At 33.3% G+C, this 23,937-nt stretch overlaps 2 protein-coding genes and 1 long non-coding RNA gene across 5 annotated transcripts; 2 read left to right on the forward strand and 1 right to left on the reverse strand.

Moving 5' to 3' along the window:
- The first annotated feature begins 3,311 nt into the window (after positions 1–3,311).
- On the forward strand, positions 3,312–7,765 carry LOC137835889 (LRR receptor-like serine/threonine-protein kinase IOS1). The gene is made up of 13 exons (XM_068644632.1): positions 3,312–3,440; positions 3,547–4,078; positions 4,161–4,633; positions 4,714–4,852; positions 5,030–5,101; positions 5,221–5,292; positions 5,372–5,440; positions 5,731–5,897; positions 5,996–6,243; positions 6,332–6,458; positions 6,636–6,704; positions 6,776–6,965; positions 7,059–7,765. Exons 1-13 carry the CDS (start codon positions 3,371–3,373, stop codon positions 7,471–7,473), a joined length of 2,643 nt encoding a protein of 880 aa, XP_068500733.1. The 5' UTR covers positions 3,312–3,370; the 3' UTR covers positions 7,474–7,765.
- Positions 7,766–12,051: 4,286 nt separating this feature from the next.
- On the forward strand, positions 12,052–13,951 carry LOC137835891 (uncharacterized). Of its 3 annotated transcripts, XR_011085165.1 has the most exons (4): positions 12,052–12,838; positions 12,948–13,012; positions 13,178–13,249; positions 13,329–13,951. It is a non-coding gene; the product is annotated as an uncharacterized lncRNA (long non-coding RNA). The 3 variants fall into 3 exon arrangements; XR_011085164.1 differs by having other exon boundaries at positions 12,948–13,249; XR_011085163.1 differs by having other exon boundaries at positions 12,948–13,951.
- Positions 13,952–16,315: 2,364 nt separating this feature from the next.
- Positions 16,316–17,875, reverse strand: LOC137835890 (LRR receptor-like serine/threonine-protein kinase IOS1). The gene is made up of 3 exons (XM_068644633.1): positions 17,742–17,875; positions 17,101–17,635; positions 16,316–17,018 (listed from the first exon to the last, which is right to left on the reverse strand). Exons 1-3 carry the CDS (start codon positions 17,809–17,811, stop codon positions 16,529–16,531), a joined length of 1,095 nt encoding a protein of 364 aa, XP_068500734.1. The 5' UTR covers positions 17,812–17,875; the 3' UTR covers positions 16,316–16,528.
- Positions 17,876–23,937: the final 6,062 nt, after the last annotated feature.

Raw genomic sequence — 23,937 nt, forward strand, 5'->3', positions numbered from 1 at the left:
CATGAACAGAACATGTATTTGAGTAGGCCATTGCTGTTATACAATCCCAAAACTGGAGCTTGCTGTTCTGCATAACAGCACAACTGCTGCTCCCTTTATATAACTCCAAAACTGCATCCCTTTTTCTACATTGGTTGGGTCTGCATCATTCCATAAGGAAGGCCAGCAGCTTCATGACCAATGCACTTTCTTAATCCTTGTTGCAGCTCACTCAACAAATTCACAATCAACATGTGCTAGTTATTACTCTTTAGTGTACCAGTACTAAACTGTGTAAATCAAAGAAGCAGCCTAGCTGCCACTGTAGCATCTTATACCTGACCCTGCACCAAAAGATGGTTTTGCATTTTCCTAAAAACAAGATCACACATGATTATGCAGCACATATCTGCATAACATCCCTTTCCTCACATTATCTTCCATTGGAGTTGCTATGTTGGTGAGACCACCTGTCGGCTAGCTTTGATACTTAGTGCTCAAAGATTGTGATACCTCCCTAGCCCCTACTTCTCTATCAGCAGTTTAGAATTGTGATCACAAACAGAATTAGGATTTTGACAAACCTCTGCCCGTGATAAAAGCTTCATCTTTGTACTTCACAAAACAAGTTTTCACCCTGGATACCTTACTGCAGCCCTTCTCAAAAACATAGTATACATTCATATGTATATATTCTGAATTTGTTGTGAATGTGATACCTCTAGTTTAATTATTATATGTTTCATTCTTAGACAAAGAATATGATCTTATTGTTTTTTTTTTCTTTCATATATGACAACGTATATTCATATTAAATAAAAGCTAGTTGTTATAATCCCATGACCTTTTCCACTGCACCGTAGTCCTAAGATTAGGAAATTAATTATTTTCCACTTATTAATGTTGTTTATTTATAGACATGCTCCATTATTATTCTATGAGATTGCTTTATACTTATTCCAACATTCTTGATATATTTTAAAATCCGTTTTCTTGCTGATTTTTGGAAATATTTAGATAATTCCCCCTTAACCTCATAGATATTAATTATTTTTATTAGATTCTTAATTATATCATTCTTTAATCTATCTATAAAGCTTATGAAAGATCGAACTTAACAAGTCGACTTATGTTACTGGTATGCACTAATATTTAATGTAAATCTTAGCACAATTATACATTTGAAATTTTTGACTTTGTATAAAATAAATTGAAATGTTATTTTCAACAACAAATTGTGGTGTTTATTTTTTTTATACTCATCATTTACACGTTACGATAATAGAAGATAAAAAAAGATTATACAAATTTTTGTATGAAATGTTGTATTTTTATCATTTCCAGATACAATGACATTGCTGCACATATGTAGTTCCATTATATCTAAATAACCAGACGGAACCGGAACACAGGTTAATTAAGATGTGTGTTGTTCTCAAATGGATTGAGATTAAAAGAATGATTAACTTTTTTTTATCAGTCGGTCTATTTCTACATTACAAGAAAATCATGAAATAAAAATCAATTTTAGAGACACAAAATAATTAGTTACTACAATGACTAGATTAAAGACCATTTTAGAAACTAAAAAATACTTTTGCTTTCTAAATTAGTTTCTATCATTATTAAATGGTTTTTAAATTGGTATCTAATTAGTTACCAAAATTTTTGCTACCAAATTTAGAATCTAAATAATTGGTAGTTAAAACTTTGATAACTAATTAGATACCAATTTAAAAACTATTTAATATCATGCTAAATTATATTGTAGTCAGAAATATTATAAAAGTGAACGAGATTCTTAAGAACTCAGCAATCAGTTTCTTTTTTAATTTATATCAGTGCGCATTATAAGTTGATAATGAAAAGACGAGTTTGATTTTTCTTATTACCTTCAACAAACCAAAGTAAGAATTTCTAAAAAAGCTATTGGCAAGGATAAAATTTCTAAAGGCGTAACGTATATAAAAGGTTCAGAACACACAAATGGAAAAAATTCTTGTTGATTAAATACCCCTTTTTTAATATAATTAATGTGGATTTAATTTTTCAATGTAATATTAATTATTATTTTTAAGCATATATTTCTAATCATTTTCTTAAAATGTTTATGTTATGATACGTATTTTCCGTCAAAGAAGATTTATAATAAAGATAACTTTATTAGTATTTTTGGTTAGGAGCACATTTATTCTGATAGGTAGAGATTATTTTTTAAGATGCATCCATTGGTATTAATTGCAATTTACATTGTTTGACCAGATGTAGTATTAATTTTATGATGAGTGACAACTGATGAAAATGACAGGAAATTCTAAGTAAGCAAGTGGATATTATAAAGAAGTTAGAAAGAATAATTTGACTAAAGTTGAAAGGGACAAAAGAAATTAAGAAATATGTACGAGGAACATGTTATATGTGAATATCAGTAAATAAGAGTTGTAAGACATATTATACAAGATAATAATACACATTTTTAACACAAACACTCTGTAACATGTCTCGAATCATAATGACAATGAACAAGATTTCTTCTTCTATTTTTAACATTTTTTTCTCTTCAGCAGTTATTCCTTTCTTCTAAGATTATATCTTTTACCTTAATAATATGTTATCTTTAGTATATAAGGACGTGCATAACACAATTAGTAAATAGCTAGATTTTTTTTTAAAGTTGGTAAGTTGTAGTGCATGCAAAGTCAAATTGAGAGAACGATTAACATCTTAAAATCATCAGAATGATTCTACTGGGTGAGTTTGTACAAATGATATTCTAAACCACAAAGGTTAAGTCTCGTTCCTTCATCTCAGAATGACATGATACTAAACTCAGCCATTGGCCACCACAAAGGTTAAGTCTCTTTCCTTCATCTCAGAATGACATGATACTAAACTCAGCCATTGGCCATGCCCGGTTGGATCAGAGAGTGTTGTATGGTTATCTTAATTTTTTTTTATATGGATTGGATCATTGCTGAAGTGGTTCATATGTATATATTGTTTCTTGCTGATAAAAAAGAAATAGTTAAATCAGAGAAGTAGAGGAATTCATCATGAAACAAAGGCTGGATTCAAAAGCCTTCCATCTTTGTAACATACACATCATATTACATACATAAGCATTTTATTGTTAATTTAATATCTGTTAATTAAGAAGCATCATGGTTATATGATTGACAGTGAATGCAGTATTATTTTTAAGACAAGTACATGAGTGACAAGTGATGAATATGACAGGAAATTCTAAGTAAGAAAGTGGATGTCCCATTGACCACGTCGCCCGAACACAAACAAAGTTCCTTTTGTAATACAAGTCACAAAAGTAACAAGCCAAGCTCATATATATGTATCATAGTCTACTTCAAAACCAGAAAGCAGAAGGTGATTAAAAATGGGAATGTCATCGATTTTCGTAGGAGCTCTAGTTCTTGTCATTCTGATTCAAGCTAAGGGCCAACCAGGTTTGTTATCAAATTAAAACATGAATTTTCATTAGACCATTATCCTTTCATAAAAGTTTAGCTCAAGTCTCAAGTGCCATGCATATTTTGCATGTTTATGTTTTAGGATTCATCAGCATAGATTGCGGAGCCGAAGCAGGTGTGAACTATACCGAGCCATCATTGGACATAAATTATGTTTCGGATGCAAATTTCATAAATACTGGTGTGAGAGGGATAATAACATCTGAAGAGACCAGCACACACACTCAACGACAGCTGTGGAGGCTGAGAAGCTTCCCCGAAGGAAAAAGGAACTGCTACAAAATAAGCGTCACAAGAGGCTCTAAGTATCTCGTCCGCACTGTTTTTCTGTATGGAAATTATGATGGCCGAAATATGCTACCACAGTTTGATCTACTTCTGGGAGCTAACCTGTGGGATACAGTCACTATAAAAAATGCATCCATTGACCAATCCATGGAAATCATACATGTATCTTCACTGGATTTCATACAAATCTGTCTGGTTTACACAGGCAATGGTACACCATTTATAACAGCCATAGAATTGAGGACTTTGAATAATGATACATACGTCACTCCAGGATCGCTGGAACGTTACATGCGGTGCGATTTGGGTTCTAACACAGTTTACAGGTGAAATCATAGTTATGGATTAAATATTTTTCTGCATTAAAAGATGGATTGATTGTGTTGTAATTTTCTGATTTTCTCACAGGTACGGGTATGATGATTATGATCGTATCTGGTCTACCTGTGACTTCAAGGAAAATTGGACACAGCTAAGTGTTTCGATTTCAGATGATTCTTTTGTTGAGAACGAGTACAAACCGGAAGCAACCATCATGAGCACCGCAGTTACACCAGCAAATGATAATGCGCCGTTGGTAATAAGGTGGGAGCCAGAACATGAAACTGATGAATTCTCTGTGTACATGCACTTCACGGAGCTTCAAGTGTTAACCACCAATCAGACAAGACAATTCAACATGAGCGGTGCATTATTTTTGCAAAATTATTCTCCGCCGTACATGCGCGTCTTCACGATATATAGCGTGTCAGCCCTCAGCGGAAAAGAAATTAAATTTTCCCTGGAGAGGACCGAAAATTCAACCCTACCTCCCATCATGAATGCCATTGAAATTTACAAAGTAAAACAATTTCATCAATCTGATACATTCCAAGGAGATGGTAAGCCACCAAACTATCATATTTTATATCCATTTCTTCTGTTTTTACAATTGTTTTGTTATGATTTGAAACATATATAGTTGATGCGATTACAAGCATAAAGTCAGTTTATGGAGTGAAAAGAGATTGGGAAGGTGATCCATGCGCCCCTGCAGCCTACTTGTGGGATGGTCTCAATTGTTCTTATCAAGGAATTGAGTCTCCAAGAATCACAACTTTGTAAGTCCTCATTCTCTTAATTATCAACATGTTATATTCTTCAATTATTTTTTTATTTAATTATAGTTTTTCAGACTTAATTGAAAATATTCATTTCTACCAGATAATTAAAACTTAATTAAGCCTTGTAATGCTATTGCACACAACTCTTTGTAATCATTTGGTTGTGCAAAACAGGAATTTATCTTCAAGTGGATTGCATGGAAAGATTGCCCCTTCAATTTCAAATCTCACCATGCTGGAGATATTGTGAGTTTCTCTGTTTCACCTGGTCCATACATGTGTCAAATCTGTCGGAACTCTTTTATTTTTTCATACATGTGTCAAGATTTCAACATACTTAAAAGCGGAAGTAATTTGGTTTCCAGGGATTTATCAAACAATAGCTTAAACGGTGAAATTCCTGATTTTCTGTCACAACTGCAACACTTAAAGATCTTGTAAGTTCCTTCAGTGGTTGTTGCTGATATCATCTGTATCAAAATATAGAAATTATATTATATTTCCTATTCTTTGCAGAAACTTGGAGAAGAATAACCTCTCTGGTTTAATTCCACCAGCACTTAATAAAGATTCCCTCTTACTACGGTATACATCTTATTCAGAATTCTCAAATTTAAAATGGCTTTTAAATAAATCATCTTTACCCCGCATTTGTAGTCATCTATCACAACTGCTGTTTATATATATATCTTCCTCTGTGTACGACTTTCACACCCATGGCCTATAAAATTGAATTTGGAACTCTTTTTAGTATACATGTTAAATAAGGGTGTGGTACCACTTCATCCACTGAATATCTCGGCATAAGGAACACGAATTGAAGTATCTATAGAAAATTTGTATGACTTGTAAGACTTACTGTGAATTTGTCGCAGTGTCGACCAAAATCCATATTTATGTGAAGCTGATCAAAGCAACAAGAAGAAAAAAAAGAAACACAATAGCATTGCTACACCCATAGTAGCATCAGTTGGCGGGGTTTTGATCCTTTTGGTAGTAGTGGCAGCCATGTTGTGGACCGCTAAAAGAAGAAAAGCCAAAGGTGATGATGCAGTTATTAAGATTCGTAATTTTTGTTGATAATTTTCCAATCGAATTCAAACGTTAGTTTTTAAGAAACTTGTGCATGACATTCAACAGCTTTGATGTTAGAAAAGGATCAAAGTGCCATATCACCGCAATACACTGAACAAAATGATTCATCACTTCGATTTCAAAAGCAAATATATTCATACTCTGATATCGTTAAAATCACCAACAATTTCACTACAATTGTTGGTAAAGGAGGATTTGGAACAGTTTATCTGGGCTATATAGAAGACACTCCAGTTGCAGTGAAAATGCTTTCCCCATCCTCTGTTCATGGTTATCAACAATTTCAAGCAGAGGTAGGCTTTTTAATCACATTACACCAAGTTCCTAAGCTCAGCAATAACTATACAAGGTTAAAAAAATTGTTGACATTTTGATTTACAGGTTAAACTTCTTATGAGAGTTCATCACAAAAGTTTGACCTCCCTTGTTGGTTACTGTAATGAAGGAACCAATAAGGGTCTCGTATACGAGTACATGGCCAACGGAAACTTACAAGAACATCTCTCTGGTTAGCTCCAAAAAAATTAATTTCCTTTTTAAAATCTGTGCAATAAATTTCCAAACTAATTTTTTTTCTAAAACACTGGATATGGATATTTCCTTATTGGACAATTGTGCAAGTCATATGACTAACCTTTAGTGAAACAAAAATATGTACAGAAAGTTATAGAACTTGATTATGCAGGTAAACGAAGCCAAAGAAATTTCTTGAACTGGGAAAAGAGACTTCGAATCGCAGTGGATGCAGCCTTAGGTAAAAAAGTACAGCGATAATATTCTTTTCTTAATTCTTCATTTCCTCTCTTAATATACTTTTGGCCTCAGGATTGGAGTATCTGCAAAATGGTTGTAAGCCACCAATATTCCACAGAGATGTAAAATCTACAAACATCTTGTTGAATGAACACCTCCATGCAAAATTATCTGATTTTGGTCTGTCCAAAGCTGTCCTAACAGATGGGGGAACTCATGTGTCAACTGTCATTGCTGGTACTCCTGGTTATCTAGACCCTGAGTGAGTGTCTTGGACAATATAGCAATTCTATATGAATGTTTATGTTCACAAACTTCTGACAGAAAATAAATTGAGTTACATTCTGTGTTACAGATACTACCTAACCAGTAGATTAACAGAGAAGAGCGACGTTTATAGCTTTGGCGTTGTGCTTCTAGAGATAATCACGGGGCAACCAGTGATAGCGAAGAATGAAGAAAAAAGTCACATAAGTGAATGGGTTAGGTCCTTGATTGGGAAAGGTGATATCAATGCTATTGTTGACTCAAGGTTAGAAGGAGAGTTTGATAGTAACTCAGTTTGGAAAGCAGTAGAAATAGCAACGGCATGTGTATCTCCAAATCCCAACAGAAGGCCAATCATAAGTGTGGTAGTGAGTGAACTGAATGAGTCTTTATCTTTAGCAACGGAATTAGCTCAAACTAAATATAGAAGCACTGATACAAGTGATCCAGTTAAACGGGTCACCATGAATCTGAATATAGAATCTCTTCCCCGTGCCAGGTAACCGGTTGCCCAAAGAAAGATGCCTATAGTCATATAGTAACGTACGACTTAAGATTGCTTGAAGATGAACATTGGTGAGTGAAATGGAGTGTGCAAATAGGAGAAAGATAAATAAATAATCAGGAGTGAATTTCAATGTATAATTATTTACCATTGCTGTTGTTTTTACTGGTGTTCTTATTTGAAAGAATGTAGTTTCATCTTCTAAAAAGATATATCGTTTGTAACTTGGTCTTTGTAAAAATTATTTCTTATAAAAAAAAGCAAGAAACGACTGTAATTACAAAATACTCAAGGCTATATTTTGTTTTGTATATAAATTAGCCTACTGAGTTGAGTTGGCATGCTTCAGCTGTTAGTGATGCAGATTGTGTTAAGCCCAAACACGGATACGGGCACGGATACGATACGGACACGGACATGAAGATACGGCTAAACTGAAAATTATAGGATATGGGACACGGCTATATATAAATTAAAATGTAGTAATATATTTTGTTATATGAAAAACAATCAAGAAAAACATAATGTTTAACTTTTACTTTTTGAAGATTTTAATATTTTGTTTAGATTTTATCAGATTTTATCTGAGATTTAGTGTGGAAGAGAAGAGGTCTTTAAAACACTGAACTGCATTTTTTTTTAGCTTTTCTAACGTGTCCAAGGAGGGAAACGTGCCTCCTCCGACGTATTCAGAAAGAGGGCCGTTTCCGGCCCAATAAAAAGCGTCTGACACCGTGTCGGGCACGCTTCCGCCGTGTGTCCGCAGTGTATCGGAAACACCGACGGCTTATTTTTTGCTGTATCCGAGCTTCACAACCGCTGTGGCACTTCTAACCAGCAGTATCAACCAGAATTGGCAGAGGACCTGTAGGTTGGTGTTCTATGGGTTGTTTTCTGCTGCATTAGGTTGATGGAAGTTTGAAGGCAATATGAAGGTTAAGCTAAGAAGAAGGGAAGGCCCTCTTTTTTACGGCTTTGATGGTTTATGCAGTTCCACTCAAAATTTAATGATTATTTTAAAATTTTAAACTTTTCAAAGTAATTATTTATTAAAAATAAATTATTCTATTAAAAAATTATAACAAATGAGTTTCTCTTCTCCAACTAAAAATCATAAATTGTGAATTTTATAAGTTCATACAACAAATAATTCTAATAAATATTGGTATATCAATCAATATTATAAATTAAGATTTTAAATATATATTTTTTTAAGTAATAAATAATACAAGATTTTAAATATATTTAATCATCACTAAGTTATTACTATATATAATTATTATGTTAATTATATTTCAATCATAATATATTATTTTCTAATGTATATTGATATTTATTAAAATGAATTATAAATTGATACTGACAATATAAGTGTGTGAATAATAACATTTTTTATTCAATTTTTAATATTAATCATAACTATATGTAAATGATAAAAATAAAAAATTGGATAGACAGACATGATAACTCTAGTATTTCTATTAATATTTATTAATTTAAGGAATTGATAATGATACCTATTTTTATCCTAATTAAGTAATATAATTTTAAGTTTGGTAGCTTTGAATACTTTGAGTTTAGAACTATATTGCTCTTTAAATTCCTATGAGCTTATGCCTTTAAATCTTTAGTACAAATTAATAACAACTCATATTGACTAAATGCATGCAAATTTTTTGGAAAACTATATTTAAACTTTTCAATTTTACTACTTCTAGAATTTGGTTCAGTTGACAAAGAGTTAAGAGTTATAAAAATGAATATAATGAATTAGTCTCACCCTAAAAGAATTGACTTAGGCCTAAAAAATAAAACTTAGTATGTGTTCTAATTGACTAAACTCATTTTTTTTTCATCAAAGATGTCTTGTAATAGATACTTAAATTGCATTTGCACTTTTTTTATCAGTGATTGAGCATTATGACAGGGAGTGTCAACGCTTAGAAATGTAAGCTACGAATTTTTTCTTATGTTATACTTCTCTATTTTTTTATCAGCAAAGATAAATTAATATAATAGAGCATTTCAGGGTTTCAAAAGCCTTCCATCATTCTAATAAATGTAAATCTTTCTACCACAAAAAAACATGGACATTTTCTTCTTGATTTAATATTCGTTTACATCCATCGATTGCTATGTTTTTTATTACTTTATTTCCATTTACAATATATATTGATTGACCGACCAGTGAATGTTGAACAATTTTATTGATTCAGACGCAGGTGCATGAGGGATAAGTGATGAACATGACAGGAATTTCAAAGTAAATCAAGTGGATGCTGCAATATCAATACTTTCAACAAAATCGACAAAAACAACCATGTCAAAATTCAGCATGGCAAAAATAAAATAAAGGATGGTCTTGGAATTTTGAATTTAAGGTTTTTCACTGCAGCACTGCTGGGTAAGTGGATTTGGCGTCTGGAGACTGAGAAGGATGGTCTGTGGAAAGAAATTCTTGAATCTAAATACGGAGGTTGGAGAAATTTGCAAGAACAAAGAAGTAATGCTAAGGATTCCAGCTGGTGGAGAGACTTGAAGGGGGTTGGGGGATGGAGGATTGGAGTAAATCCTTTGAGAATTGTTGCGAGTGGAGAGTGGGAGACGGGAAGGATATTTTGTTTTGGAAAGATGTTTGGGTGGGCAACGAAGATTTGAGAAGTAAATTCCCAAGATTGTTCTCTTTGTGTGGTAATAAAGAAGGTAGTTTACAGTCTTGTGGAGAGTGGGTTAATGATAGATGGGAGTGGAAGTTAATTTGGAGGAGAGGTCTGTTTGATTGGGAAATATGCCAGGAAGTCCGGCTGTTACAAGAAGTGCATGGAAAGACCCCTATCTTGAATTCTGCAGATAGTCGAGTTTGGAAGGCTGGTAAGGATAGTGGTTTCTCGGTAAAATCTGCCTATGATCTTTTAAGAGGCCCTGTTGAGGGAAAAAATGTGTTTGTCTTCCTTTGGAAGACTACTGCTTTGCCCTCAGCACAAATTATCGCTTGGAGGGTGTTGATTAATTCGATTGCCACAAAAGCTAACTTGGAGAGACGTGGGGTTTTGGTGGATACCAATCTATGTAGTTTTTGCAGGATGGCTGTGGAGTCGACAAAACACATGTTTTTTTGACTGCAGGATAGCTTGGTTAGTCTGGAATCAGTGCTATACATGGTTAGGGATTGCGTCGGTTGACCATGTTGTCCCAACAGCTCACTTCTTGCATTTTAGTTTGCTAAATTCTCCTGTCCAGGTAGTTTGGAATTGTGTTTGGATAGCTGTAGTTAGTGAATTATGGAAGCACAGGAATAAACATATTTTCCAAGGAGGGGTGATAAAGGCTTGGTCTTAGGTAACTTCTAAAACTGTTTCTGCTAGTTTTACTGGTGCATTGATCCTAAAGCTGATATGTTTTCAATAAAGTGAGCTTTTATAAGAGTTACTCCTTCGGTTGGGTTATTTGTTGTTCTTTTTGCCCCTTGTTATGGTTGCAAAGAGATTGTATTGGGTTTGGTTTTGAGTTTGTACGGGTTAGATTTGAATTTGTACGGGTTAGTCTTGAATTGGTACGGGTTAGTCTTGAAAGTGAACGGACTGTACGGGTTTTAAGTGGTAGATTTGTTTGTCTCTCTATTTGTTGGTTTGAGAGACCAGAGAAATTGTCTCATAGTTTTTAGGTATGTATAAGGGTTGAACCACCCTAAATGATTCCTGTTATTTAATCTTTTTGTTGATAAAAAATAAAATAAAATAAAACATTTTAATTCTTTTTTTATTTGTCATACCCTCTTCTTGTTTTGAAAAAAAATGCGTTTTTCTATGTGAAATTTGTTGAATTACAAAGACTCCTTCTCTCTGCCTTTTTCCTTTTTTTCTTCTGTTTCTTTCTCTTGCGTGGCGATGTTCGATATGTCGAAACTCTTCTAAGTAGAATTGTTGAAAAGAATTTACAATTCAAGATATTTTAATTTTTTTTAAATGAATTTTTTTGGTAAAGTGTGGAAGGAGAAGTAAGGAAAGATCTTATTTCGGTTTTGTCGTGGCTCAAGGGAAATAATTATAATTAAGATGTGTGTAAATTATAATTACGTAACATGATAATTTTTTATCTGTTTTATTAAAAAAAATAGAATGAAATAAAGGTTGAGACACCCTAAAGTGCCTTATTTTATTTTATTTATTCTTTGTTAAAAGACAGTGATTCAATGAGACCGGTAGATGAACTATGTAACAGTAATAGAAACTAATTTAGAAACCACAATATTTTTTTTAGTTTTTAAAATGGTCTCTAATTTAGTTACTATTGTAACTAATTATTTTAATCTCTAAAAAATAGTTTCTTTAATCATTTTGTTGTAGTGCAAATTGATAGACGATTTAAAAAATTAGACAATCTAACACTTCTAGACGATCTAAGAAAATTAAACTTAAATTTTATCTAAACCAAATCTTCACGGCGGTAAGCAAGTGGATATCCCTGTTTAGACTTTCCTCGACGTTGACATTGACCACGTCGCCCGAACACAAACATAGTTCCTTTTGTAGTACAACTCACAACACCAACTGAATATATATGCGTCATAGTCTACTTCAAAGCCACAAAGCTTCAAAGCCAGAAAACAGAAGGTGATGGAAAATGGGAATGTCATCGACTTTCCTAGGAGCTATAGTTCTTGTCATTCTGATTCAAGCAGGTATGAGTATGTTTCATTATGAGAAATACAATCGCTGAAGGCCATGATAGACTACGGAAAATGTATAAGATCTTACCATTCCAGATTCAATCAGGTACTGAATCGTCTTCTCAATTTGTCTCATGTCAACTCGTCCACATGAATAAAGATACTTGTTAAGAAGATCACCATGCCGATTTTCTTCAGCAGTTCATGCCCTTGTCCAGACTAGCGCCTGTTTCATCACGAACTCCATCCAATGTAACATTGTTTGGTAAGTAGGAGGGGCTTCCTCTGTGATCATGTCTCCAACCAGAACAACAAAGTAATCATCTGGAATCTGGAACAACCACAACAACAGAATCATATCACGAGACACAAATAGATCAAAAGTCGTGGGTATTGTGGTAGTCTGGACAAACTGCTGAAGAAAATCGACATGGTGATCTTCTTAACAAGTATCTTTACTTATGTGGACGAGTTGACATGAGACAAATTAAGAAGACGATTCAGTACCTAATTGGATCTTGAATGGTAAGATCTTATACATCTTATAGTTGATGCGATTACAACTTACAAGCATCAAGTCAGTCTATGGAGTGAAAAGAGATTGGGAAGGTGATCCATGCGCCCCTGCAGCCTACTTGTGGGATGGTCTCAATTGTTCTTATTACGGAATTGAGTCTCCAAGAATCACAACTTTGTAAGTCCTCATTCTCATAATTATCACTACATCTTATATTCTTCAATCATTTTTCAACTTAATTGAAAGCTATTGCACATAATTGTAATTATTTAGTTGTGCAAAACAGGAATTTATCTTCAAGCGGATTGCATGGAAAGATTGACCCTTCAATTTCACCATGCTTGAGATGTTGTGAGTTTCTCTGTTTCACCTGGTCTAATGAATCATGAGACCAGAAAAACAAAACATAATTTATATCCTTTATTCATTCAAAGATGTACTTATATCCTAAGAAGTCTTACAGCATATGTGTCAAGATTTGAACATATTTAAAAGAGGAAGTAATTTGGTTTCCAGGGATTTATCAAATAATAGCTTGAACGGTGAAATTCCTTATTTTCTGTCACAACTGCAACACTTAAAGATCTTGTAAGTTCCTTCCGTGGTTGTTCCTGATATCATCTGTATCAAAATATAGAAATTATATTATATTTCCTATTCTTTGCAGAATCTTGGAGAAGAATAACCTCTCTGGTTTAATTCTACCAGCACTAAATAAAGATTTCCTCTTACTACGTATGCATCTTATTCAGAATTCTCAAATTTAAAATGTCTTTATAGCTTTGGCGTTGTGCTTTTAGAGATAATCACAGGTCAACCAGTGATAGCGAAGAATGAGGAAAAAAATCACATGTGAATGGGTTAGGTCCTTGATTGGGAAAGGTGATATCAATGCTATTGTTGACTCAAGGTTAGAAGGAGAATTTGATAGTAACTCGGTATGGAAAGCAGTGGAGATAACAACGGCATGTGTATCTTCGATTTGCTGTTGTTTTTACTGGTGTTCTTATTTGAATGAATGCAGTTTCATCTTGTAAAAAAGATATATCGTTTGGTCTTTGTAAGAGTTATTTCTTATTAAAAAAAAGCAAGAAACGATTGTAATTACAAAATATACTCAAGGCAATATTTTGTTTTGTATATAAATTAGCCTACTGAATCAAATAGGGATACACATACACAGGTATATTTGTGCAGATAAATATGAAATTGAGAAGAACTTTCTACTGCTATTTAAAGAAATGATTAAACATGTATCTAAAAGGACCTATGGTGAAGTTCGTTCAAGCATCCCAAGTGTGTTGTATGTGTTGATCTTCAATCATTTTCAACGTTTTACCACAGCAACTTTCAATATAATATTTTAAATATAATTAAAGAAAATTGATAATTCCATTTAAGTTTTGTTTTCTTAAAAAAAATTGAGTTTTAGGTACAAAACAGTTTCACCAATGCTGGTGCAAAATTGAATAGGGATTGTGTTGGATTATACCTTACGCTTTTCTATGTGCTTTTTTATTAAATATGTTTTGGAGTAGTTTAACCAAAACAGAATAACTTGGTCTTAGCTAGAGGTTTGATAATGAGATCTATTTTTATCCTAATTAAGTAATACAATTTTAATTTTGGTAGCTTTGAATACCTTGAGTTTAAAATTATCTCTGCTCTTTAAATTCCTATGAGCTTATGCCTTTAAATCTTTAGTACAAATTAACAAGAACTCACATTTAACTAAATACATGCAAATCTCTTGGAAAACTATACTTGAACTTTCCAATTTTATTACTTCTAGGATTTGGTTCACTTGCCAAAAAGTACAAAAGTTAATAGTTATAAAAATAAATAATGAATTGGTCTCAACCTAAAAGAATTGACTTAGGCTTAAAGATAAATCAATATTGACTTAGTATGTCTTCTAATTGACTAAACTCATTTTTATTCATCAAATATGTCTTCTAATAGAAACTTAAATTGCATTAGCACTTTTTTTATCAGTTCATTGAGCATTATGGCAGGGAGTGTCAACGCTTAGAAATGTCAGCTACGAATCTTTCATATGTTGTATACGTCTATGCTTGAATTTTGCAAGGCAAGTGAGACATATATAAATTGCATGAGGATCATAAAACCCTATCTTTGAATTATTCTAAGCAGTGTTCTCTGAGCAAATAGGATTATTATAAGGCAATTGGCTGCATGCAATGCTAATTGTATCAGGCCTGTCAAGGGTTAATCTCAAACACAAACCGGGTCTCAAAAGCCTTCCATCATTCTAATAATGTAAATCTTTCTACCACAAAAAACATGGACATTTTCTTCTTGATTTAATACTCGTTGAGATCCATCGATTGGTAAGTTTTTAATTAGTTTATTTCCACTTACATTCTACAAAACCATCAACGATGACATTCTAGAAGCGGTTCAAAGATTTGAGAGTTACTCCCCGACCGAGTACAAGAAAGCGAGTACGGAAGGAAGGAGGAGGAGCGAAGGAGCAACCGAGAGACGAGAAACAATTGTTCAAGCCAGTAGTAGGTACTATCTAGGTGTTTTACAAATAAAATTAATAAATGTTTATTTTCTTATGAGATTATATTTTAGGGAAGTTAGACACATATCAGACATTTTAGGGGTGTACCAACCCGTTTACAAGTTTCAAAACCCTACCAACTAGCTTACAGGTCCAAAAAAGTTTAAACTAACACCTATAGCATGACAAATTGCGCAAGCTTAGGCTTCCTAACCAACATTAGAGTATAAGTAGCAGCAACTATGCACCACAACTTAACCGAACCCCTTACACAACCTTACAAAGCAAACCCAAACCTCTACCCTGCTGTCATGGATGGACCTAATCTGCTGCCACACTGCATAATTATGCAGAACATGAGTGCAACCCACACCAATGCATAATTAAGCAACTTCCTTCATCATTCATTCTCCAAAACTCTGTAGAAACCTGCCACTGCTGCATAATGTGCGCCCCTGTTTTTGTTCTGCACCCTCACAAGAACCTCACTTCCTTCCAGCTTCTTTCACACCTCCTATCTCAACCCTCAGCCTTATAATTTTCTCCCACATTAACTTGCCATATGCCTCCAGCACCCAAACCAAAACATAATAAAAAACTCTCATATTATTAAGTTGCCTGTGACCTCCATCTGCAGATAAGAAACCAATGCTACTGCCATGTCAATGCTGCATAAAGTGCACCTCAACTTCAAATCATCACCAAAACTCATGGGAATAGTTCTACTTTGAACCTCAAAGGAGAAAAACAGCAGCGGAAGAAACCTACCAGCCCAGGAGAAACATTTTCAAATAGAAAAATTAAGCTTTGACAACCTAGAGTTGTGTAGAATTTATCTAACTCACTCTGATTTTGTGAGATGACTAGACTTAATCCCAATAATTCTTTTCATTGGGTACAATCGACTACCATGAAAAAATGATAGTTTAGAAGACAAATTGTAGATGTCCAATTGGTTGGTTTGAAGTTAGTGAATCTAAATACACCTGTGGATCCATATTTGATTCAGTAGGCTAATTCATATACACACAAAAATATTGCCTTGAGTATTTTGTAATTACAATCGTTTCTTGCTTTTTTTTATAAGAAATATAACTCTTACAAAGACCAAGTTACAAACGATATATCCTTTTAGAAGATGAAACTGCATTCATTCAAATAAGAAGACCAGTAAAAACAACAGCAACGGTTAATAATTATACATTGAAATTCACTCCTGATTATTTATTTATTTTTCTTCTATTTGCACACTCCATTTCACTCACCAATCAATCCTAACAATCTTCATCTTCAAACAACCATTTATCTGGCCTGGGAAAGAGATTCTGTATTCAGATTCATGGCGACCCATGTCCTTGGAATGTATCAGATTGATTGAATTGTTTTACTTTGTAAATTTCAATGGCATTGATGATGGGAGGTAGGGTTGAATTTTCGGTCCTCTCCAGGGAAAATTTAATTTCTTTCCCGCTGATGCCTGACGGGCTATATATAGTGTTGACGCTCATGTACTGAGGAGAAAAATTTGAAAACCATAATTCACCGTTCATGGTGATGTTGAATTGTCTTGTCTGATTGGTGGTTAACACTTGAAGCTCCGTGAAGTGCATGTAAACATAGAATTCATCAGTTTCATGTTCTGGCTCCCACCCTATTACCAACGGAGCATTACCATTTGCTGGTGTAACTGCGGTGCTCATGATGGTAGCTCCCGGTTTGTAATCGTTCTCAAAAAAAGAATCATCTGAAATCGAAGCACTTAGCTGTGTCCAAACTTCTTTGATGTCACAGGTAAACCAGAAACGATCATAATCATCAGCCCAGTACCTGTAAGAAGATCAGAAAATTACAACACAATCAATCAATCTTTTAATGCACAAAAAGATTTAATCCATAACTATGATTTCACCTGTAACTCCTGTTAGAACCCAAATCGCACCGCAGGTAACGTTCCAGTGATCCCGATTCAGTGACGTATGTATCATTTTTCAAAGTCCTCAATTCTATGGCTGTTATAAATGGTGTACCATTTCCTGTGTTAACCAGACAGATTTGTATAAAATCAAGTAAAGGTACATGTATGATCTCATTGAATTGGGTAATGGATGCATTTTGTATAGTGACTGTATCCCACAGGTTAGCTCCCAGAAGAAGATCAAACTGTGGTGACATATTGCGGCCATCATAATTTCCATACAGAAAAAGAGTGCGGATGAGATAATTAGAGCCTCTTGTGATGTTTATTTTGTAGCAGTTCGTTTTTCCTTCTGGGAAGCTTCTCAGCCTCCACAGTTGTTGTTGAGCGTGTGTATTGATCTCTTCAGATGCTATTGTCCCTCTCACACCAGTATTTATGAAATTTTCATCAGAAACATAATTTATCTGTAATGACGGCTCAGTATAGTTCGCACCTGCTTCAGCTCCGCAATCTATGCTGATGAATCCTAAAACATAAACATGCAAAATATGCATGGCACTTGAGACTTGAGCTAAACTTTTATAAAAGAATAATGATCTAATGAAAGTTCATGTTTTAATTTGTTAAGAAACCTGGTTGGCCCTTGGCTTGAATCAGAATGACAAGAACTAGAGCTCCTATGAAAGTCGATGACATTCCCATTTTTGATCAGCTTCTGCTTTCTGGCTTTGAAGTAGACTATGATACATATATATGAGCTTGGCTTGTTGCTGTTGTGACTTGTATTACAAAAGGAACTTTGTTTTTCTATTCGGGCGACGTGGTCAATGGCACATCCACTTGTATACTTAGAATTTCCTGTCATATTCATCACTTGTCACTCATGTACTTGTCTCATAAAATAATACTGCATTCACTTTCAATCACATAACCATAATGCTTCTTAATTAAGAAATATTAAATTAACAATAAAATGCTTATGTATGTAATATGATGTGCATGTTAGAAAGATGGAAGGCTTTTGAATCCAGCAGTTGTTTCATGATGAATTCCCTCTAACTACAATATAATAATCATTAAATAAAAACTAATTTTTAACTAAAATAATTAATCACTATATTAACTAAATTAGAGACCATTTTATAAACTAAAAAATTATTGGTATTTAAAATAGTTTATATTATTAATAAAAATTTATAAAGTCATTTTTAAATTGGTATCTAACTATTAGCTTCCAAGGTTTTAACTACTAACTATTTATATTCTAAATTAGTCTCTATCAGTATCTTAGAGATTAATTTAAAATCTAAAATTTTAGTAGCTAAAATTTTGGTAGTTAATTTAGATAACAATTTACAAATCATTTTATAATATTTTATTAATAGTAGAAATCACATTAGATATCAATAATTTTTTAGTCTTTAAATTAGTATCTAATTTAGTTATTATTTAATGATTTTCTTGTAGTGTTACTTCTCTTATTCAACCGTGCATGATGGCTAATGGCTAATGGATAAGTTTAGTATCATGCCATTCTGAGTTGAAGGAGAGCAAATAAAGAAACTTAAACATTGTATCATTTGTACAAATTCATCCAGTATATATACAGTCATATTGTTGATGATTTTAAGATGCTAATTGTTCTCTCAAATTGACGTTGCATGCACTGCAACTTTGCTGGAATATGTGCCGTTATGCAGCAAATTTTGCTGATAAGTTTCAGTATAGAAATTTCTAGTCCACATTAACATTTGGACAGTTTTTTGGTATGGAATTAGTGAGCTGAATTACCTACAACAATCATTTGTTTTGTTTTGTGTAGTGAGGATTAGGTAATTATAGAGGGTCTAGATGATTGGTTGGCTCAACTGACTGGAACTGGTGTAAGATTTCGGTAAGTTTTGAAAGCTTATTTTTTTTTATCTTAATTAAAGAAGACACTTGAGAGAGGTTGTACTAACTCTTATATAAATTCTAAATTATCTTAATTATAAAACAAGAAACATAATAATCTTTTATGCTGCAAAGTAAGAATATGCATCCTAAAAAAAACTAAGAAAAATGTAAGATTTTGTGTTTAAGGTTTAGGATTTAGTCAAATTATGAAAATAGTGATAAAAACGTAGAATGATTAGTCAAATTGCTACCAATAAATTTTTAACTAATATTCTTTCATACTATCTGTATTTTAGGGTATTTTTTTATTTCATTCTATTATTTTCAGATTAAAAAAAAGAGGTAAAAAGTATTCATGTTAAGTAACTATAATTTGCACACATCTTAATTAACCTTTGTTCCCGTTCCGTCTGGTTACATAGATATAATGAAACTACATATGTGCAGCAATGTCATTGTATCTGGAAATGATAAAAATACAACATTTCATACAAAAATTTGCATAATCTTTTTTTATCTTCTATTATCGTAACGTGTAACAAATGATGAGTATAAAAGAAATAAACACCACAATTTGTTGTTGAAAATAACATTTCAATTTGTTTTATGCAAAGTCAAAAATTTCAAATGTTTAATTGTGCTAAGATTTACATTAAATATTAGTGCATACCAGTAACACAGTCGACTTGTTAATTTCGATTTTTCATCAGCTTTAGGGATAGCTTAAAGAATGATATACTTAACAACCGAATAAAAACAATTAATATCTATGACGGTAAAGGAATTATCTAAATATATCAAAAAATCAGCAAGAAAACGGATTTTGAAATATATTAAGAATGTTGGAATAAGTATAAAGCAATCTCAGAATAATAATGGAGCATGTCTATAAATAAACAACATTAATAAGTGGAAAATAATTAATGTCCTAATCTTAGGACTACCGTGCAGTGGAAAAGGTCATGGGATTATAACAACTAGTTTTTATTTAATATGAATATACGTTGTCATATATGAAAGAAAAAAAAAACATTAAGATCATATTCTTTGTCTAAGAATGAAACATATGATAATTAAACTAGAGCTATCACATTCACAACAAATTCAGTATATATAAATATGAATGTCATCTCATCAGGCCTCATACAAACTCTTATTAGTGATTTTTGCTTTTAAAAATATGTTAAAAAAAAGGTGATTCAGTTTTAGAAATTGTCAGCAATGAGAGTACAATTAGAGTAGAAAAATGTTAGTTTAACAACTATAGAAAAACATAGTGATGTGAATTTATCAATGCAACAACAAGAAAAACAATAGCACTGTTACACCCATAGTAGCATCAGTTGGCGGGGTTTTGATCCTTCTGGTAGTAGTGGTAACTATATTGTGAACCGCTAAAAGAAGAAAAGCTAAAGGTGATGCTGCAGTTATTAAGATTCGTAATTTTTGTTGATAATTTTCCAATCGAATTCAAAACGTATCCTGTTAGTTTTTAAAAAACTTGTATATGACATTCAACAGCTTTGATGTTAAAAAAGGATCAAAGTGCCATATCACCTCAATACACTGAACCAAATGATTCATCACTGCAATTCCAAAAACAAATTTATTCATACTCTGATATCGTTAAAATCACCAACAATTTCACTACAATTGTTGGTAAAGGAGGATTTGGAACAGTTTATCTGGGTTATATCCAAGACACTCCAGTTGCAGTCAAAATGCTTTCCTCATCTTCTGTTCATGGTTATCAACAATTTCAAGCAGAGGTTGGATTTTTAATCACATTACACTAAGTTCCTGAGCTCAGCAATAGATATACAAGGTTAAAAAATTGTTGAGACTTTGATTTACAGGTTAAACTTCTTATGAGAGTTCATCACAAAAATTTGACATCCCTTGTTGGTTACAGTAATGAAGGAACCAAGGGTCTCTATGAATTGGTTTTTGTTGGGTTTGGTTATTGTATAAGGGTTAAGACAACTATAAAATATCTCATTCAATTTTATTTATTCTTCATTGAGAAAAAAGGTTACATTTGGCAAGATTTTTATTAGCGAGTTTTTATATTTTTATTTGATTTCTTTTCTTTCTTTATTTTTTTATAAATTTGTATCTTCTCATATTGATTTTAACTGTCATATTATTTATAATATTTATTAATTCAGTATTATACTTGAAGAAATTGATAATGATATCTCTTTTTATCTTAATTAAGTAATACAAGGTAGGGGGATCTTTGTTTTCAAAGAGAAGCTGAAGATGCTGAAAGCGGATCTAAAGGTGTGGAACAGGATTTTCGGGATATAAATAAGGAGGGGGAAGATATTCAGAGGAGGATCCAAGAATTGGATGTGAGGGATGATGAGAGCGGCCATGAGGAGGATGAGAGGGAGGAAAGGAGATTGTTTTTGACAGAACAAAGAAGGAATACTCAAAGGCAGGAAATGCAAGAGGTGGTAAAGGAAAAGATTAAAGAGTTCTTTAAATAGTGGTTTAGTGGAGGGGCTAGGCAACAGGTCAGGCTCGATAACGCTGAGTTCACCTGCATCACAGATGAAGATAATCAGGGGTTGATAGGAAAAATTACAGAGGAGGAAATAAAGAGTGTAGTGTGGAGTTGTGAGAGTTCGAAGAGTCTTGGGCTTCGATGGATTCAATTTTGGGTTTATAAAATTTTGTTGGGAAGAAATCCAGTCAGATATCATAACAGAGGTGTACGACTTTGAGGAGAGTGGGAGTTGGCCTAGGGGGATGGACGCATCTTTTATATCTTTTGTCCCTAAAGTGGAAAACCCCTAGGTTTTGAATGACTTTAGACAGATTTCCTTGGTGGGTTGCTTGTACAAAATAGTTGCTAAAATCATGTCCTTGAGGTTGAAGAAGGTGCTACACAAAGTCATAGATGTCAGGCAATCAGCTTTTTTGGTAGGAAGGAGTTTAATGGATAGTGTTTTGGTGGCTAACGAAGTCTTGGAAGAAGTGAAGAGGAAAAATAGGAGCTGCATATTTTTCAAGGTTGATTATGAGAAGGTCTATGACTCAGTTAGCTGGAAATTTATTTACTATATGCTTCAAAAGCTTGGCTTTTGTGAGAGGTGGGTAGGTTGGATAAGAGCGTCTCTTCAATCTTTGTCACAAATATTTAGAAGCAAAACAACAATACCAATAATCAATCAAGAATAGAATATTATATCATAATTAAATATTACCTCAATACATAAGATTTTAAACAGATTACTCTCAATCCCAAAGGGTAGACTTAGCCATGCATACTTCTCACACCTTCCATTCTCTCAATTGGTTACAATTCACTAAATGGTGTTTTCCTCTCAATCTGGCACACTAGGATTTTGCCTATAGCCTCCTATTTTGCTAGGGTTAAGTGACTTCCTATGTTGCGCTTTGGGCTTGTTCATAAAAACATAAAATTAGCCCAATTAATCTGACGCATTCTTGTTGCTGAGTTGGACTTTTTTTCTCTCTTTTGTGCGTTCTATGCCTTCCAGCTTTCTCCTTTTAGTATATATCATTCTTCTTTAGTCCAAATCTCTATTCTCCCTATAAACTTGCAATTAACACTAAATTTGACAATAAAATGCTCTTATTCAATTAAAGATCATAAAAAAATGTAAAAATGTATAAATTCATAAATTGAGAAATTATTTTATATGTAAATTAGCAATTAATACTCATAAATGTTTATATTTTAATATGAAATATTACGGAAATTAGACATTCATCAGCCACTTCAGGGATGTCTCAATCCTTTTACAAATTCCAAAACCCTACCAACTAGCTTATGGGTCCAAAAAAGTTTAAACTAACACCTATAGCATGACAAATTGCGTAAGCTTAGGCTTCCTAACCAACATTAGAGTATAAGTAGCAGCATCTATGCACCACAACTTAACCGAACCCCTTACACAACCTTACAAAGCAAACCCAAACCTCTACCCTGCTGTCATGGATGGGCCTAAACTACTGCCACACTGCATAATTATGCAGAACTTGACTGCAGCCACACCAATGCATAATTAAGCAACTTCCTTCATCATTCATTCTCCAAAACTCCGTAGAAACCTGACACTGCTGCATAATGTGCACCCCTGTTTTTGTTCTGCACTCTCACAGGAACCTCACTTTCTTCCAGCTTCTTACACACCTCCTATCTCAACCCTCAGCTTTCTAATATTCTCCCACATTTACTTGCCATAATCCTCCAGCAACCAACCAAAACATAATAAAAAACTCTCATATTATTAAGTTGCCTGTGACCTCCTTCTGCAGATAAGAAACCAATGCTGCTGCCATGCCAATGCTGCATAAAGAGCACCCCTGTTTTTGTTCTGCACCCTCACGATTACCTCGCCTTTTTCCAGCTTCTTTCACACCCCATGTTTATTTCTTTATGAAATTATATGAAAGTATGAGAAGAAAATAAAAAAAAAATGAGAGAAAACTATTATCTAAATACAAACATGCTTTAACTAGTTGGATTTTTTCAAAGGTGAGGTTAGTTGAAAGTCATTAATTAATTAAGTAGTTACTTCTCAATGAGTATTTTACTTTTTCTGATCTTCTCTACTGCAGGGCCACTCGAACGGCAAGTGCAAGCCCAAACGTTAATACAAAATTTTAGGCTTTTACTTCCTGCACCTCATAATCAAAAAGATTAAAATACTCTTGAACTATAATTTTATTTGGAATGCGTTTTCAAAGGTTTCCCCGGATTGGTTGTTCTGGAAGGCTGTGGAATTTTGATTTCCAGAACTAAGGGTGCATGATTAGTGTTCTAGAATGTTCATTCTCGAAAGATATGTTCTGTAATAGATATCATGACAGTGTTATCGAATGGAATAAAGCAGATCCTCAATGAGTTGTGTTCTTAGATTCAACATTTCTATTCCATCTTCCTGTATTCTGCATTTA

The sequence above is a fragment of the Phaseolus vulgaris genome, chromosome 5 (assembly GCF_000499845.2).
Source record: "Phaseolus vulgaris cultivar G19833 chromosome 5, P. vulgaris v2.0, whole genome shotgun sequence".
Lineage (NCBI taxonomy): Eukaryota > Viridiplantae > Streptophyta > Magnoliopsida > Fabales > Fabaceae > Phaseolus > Phaseolus vulgaris.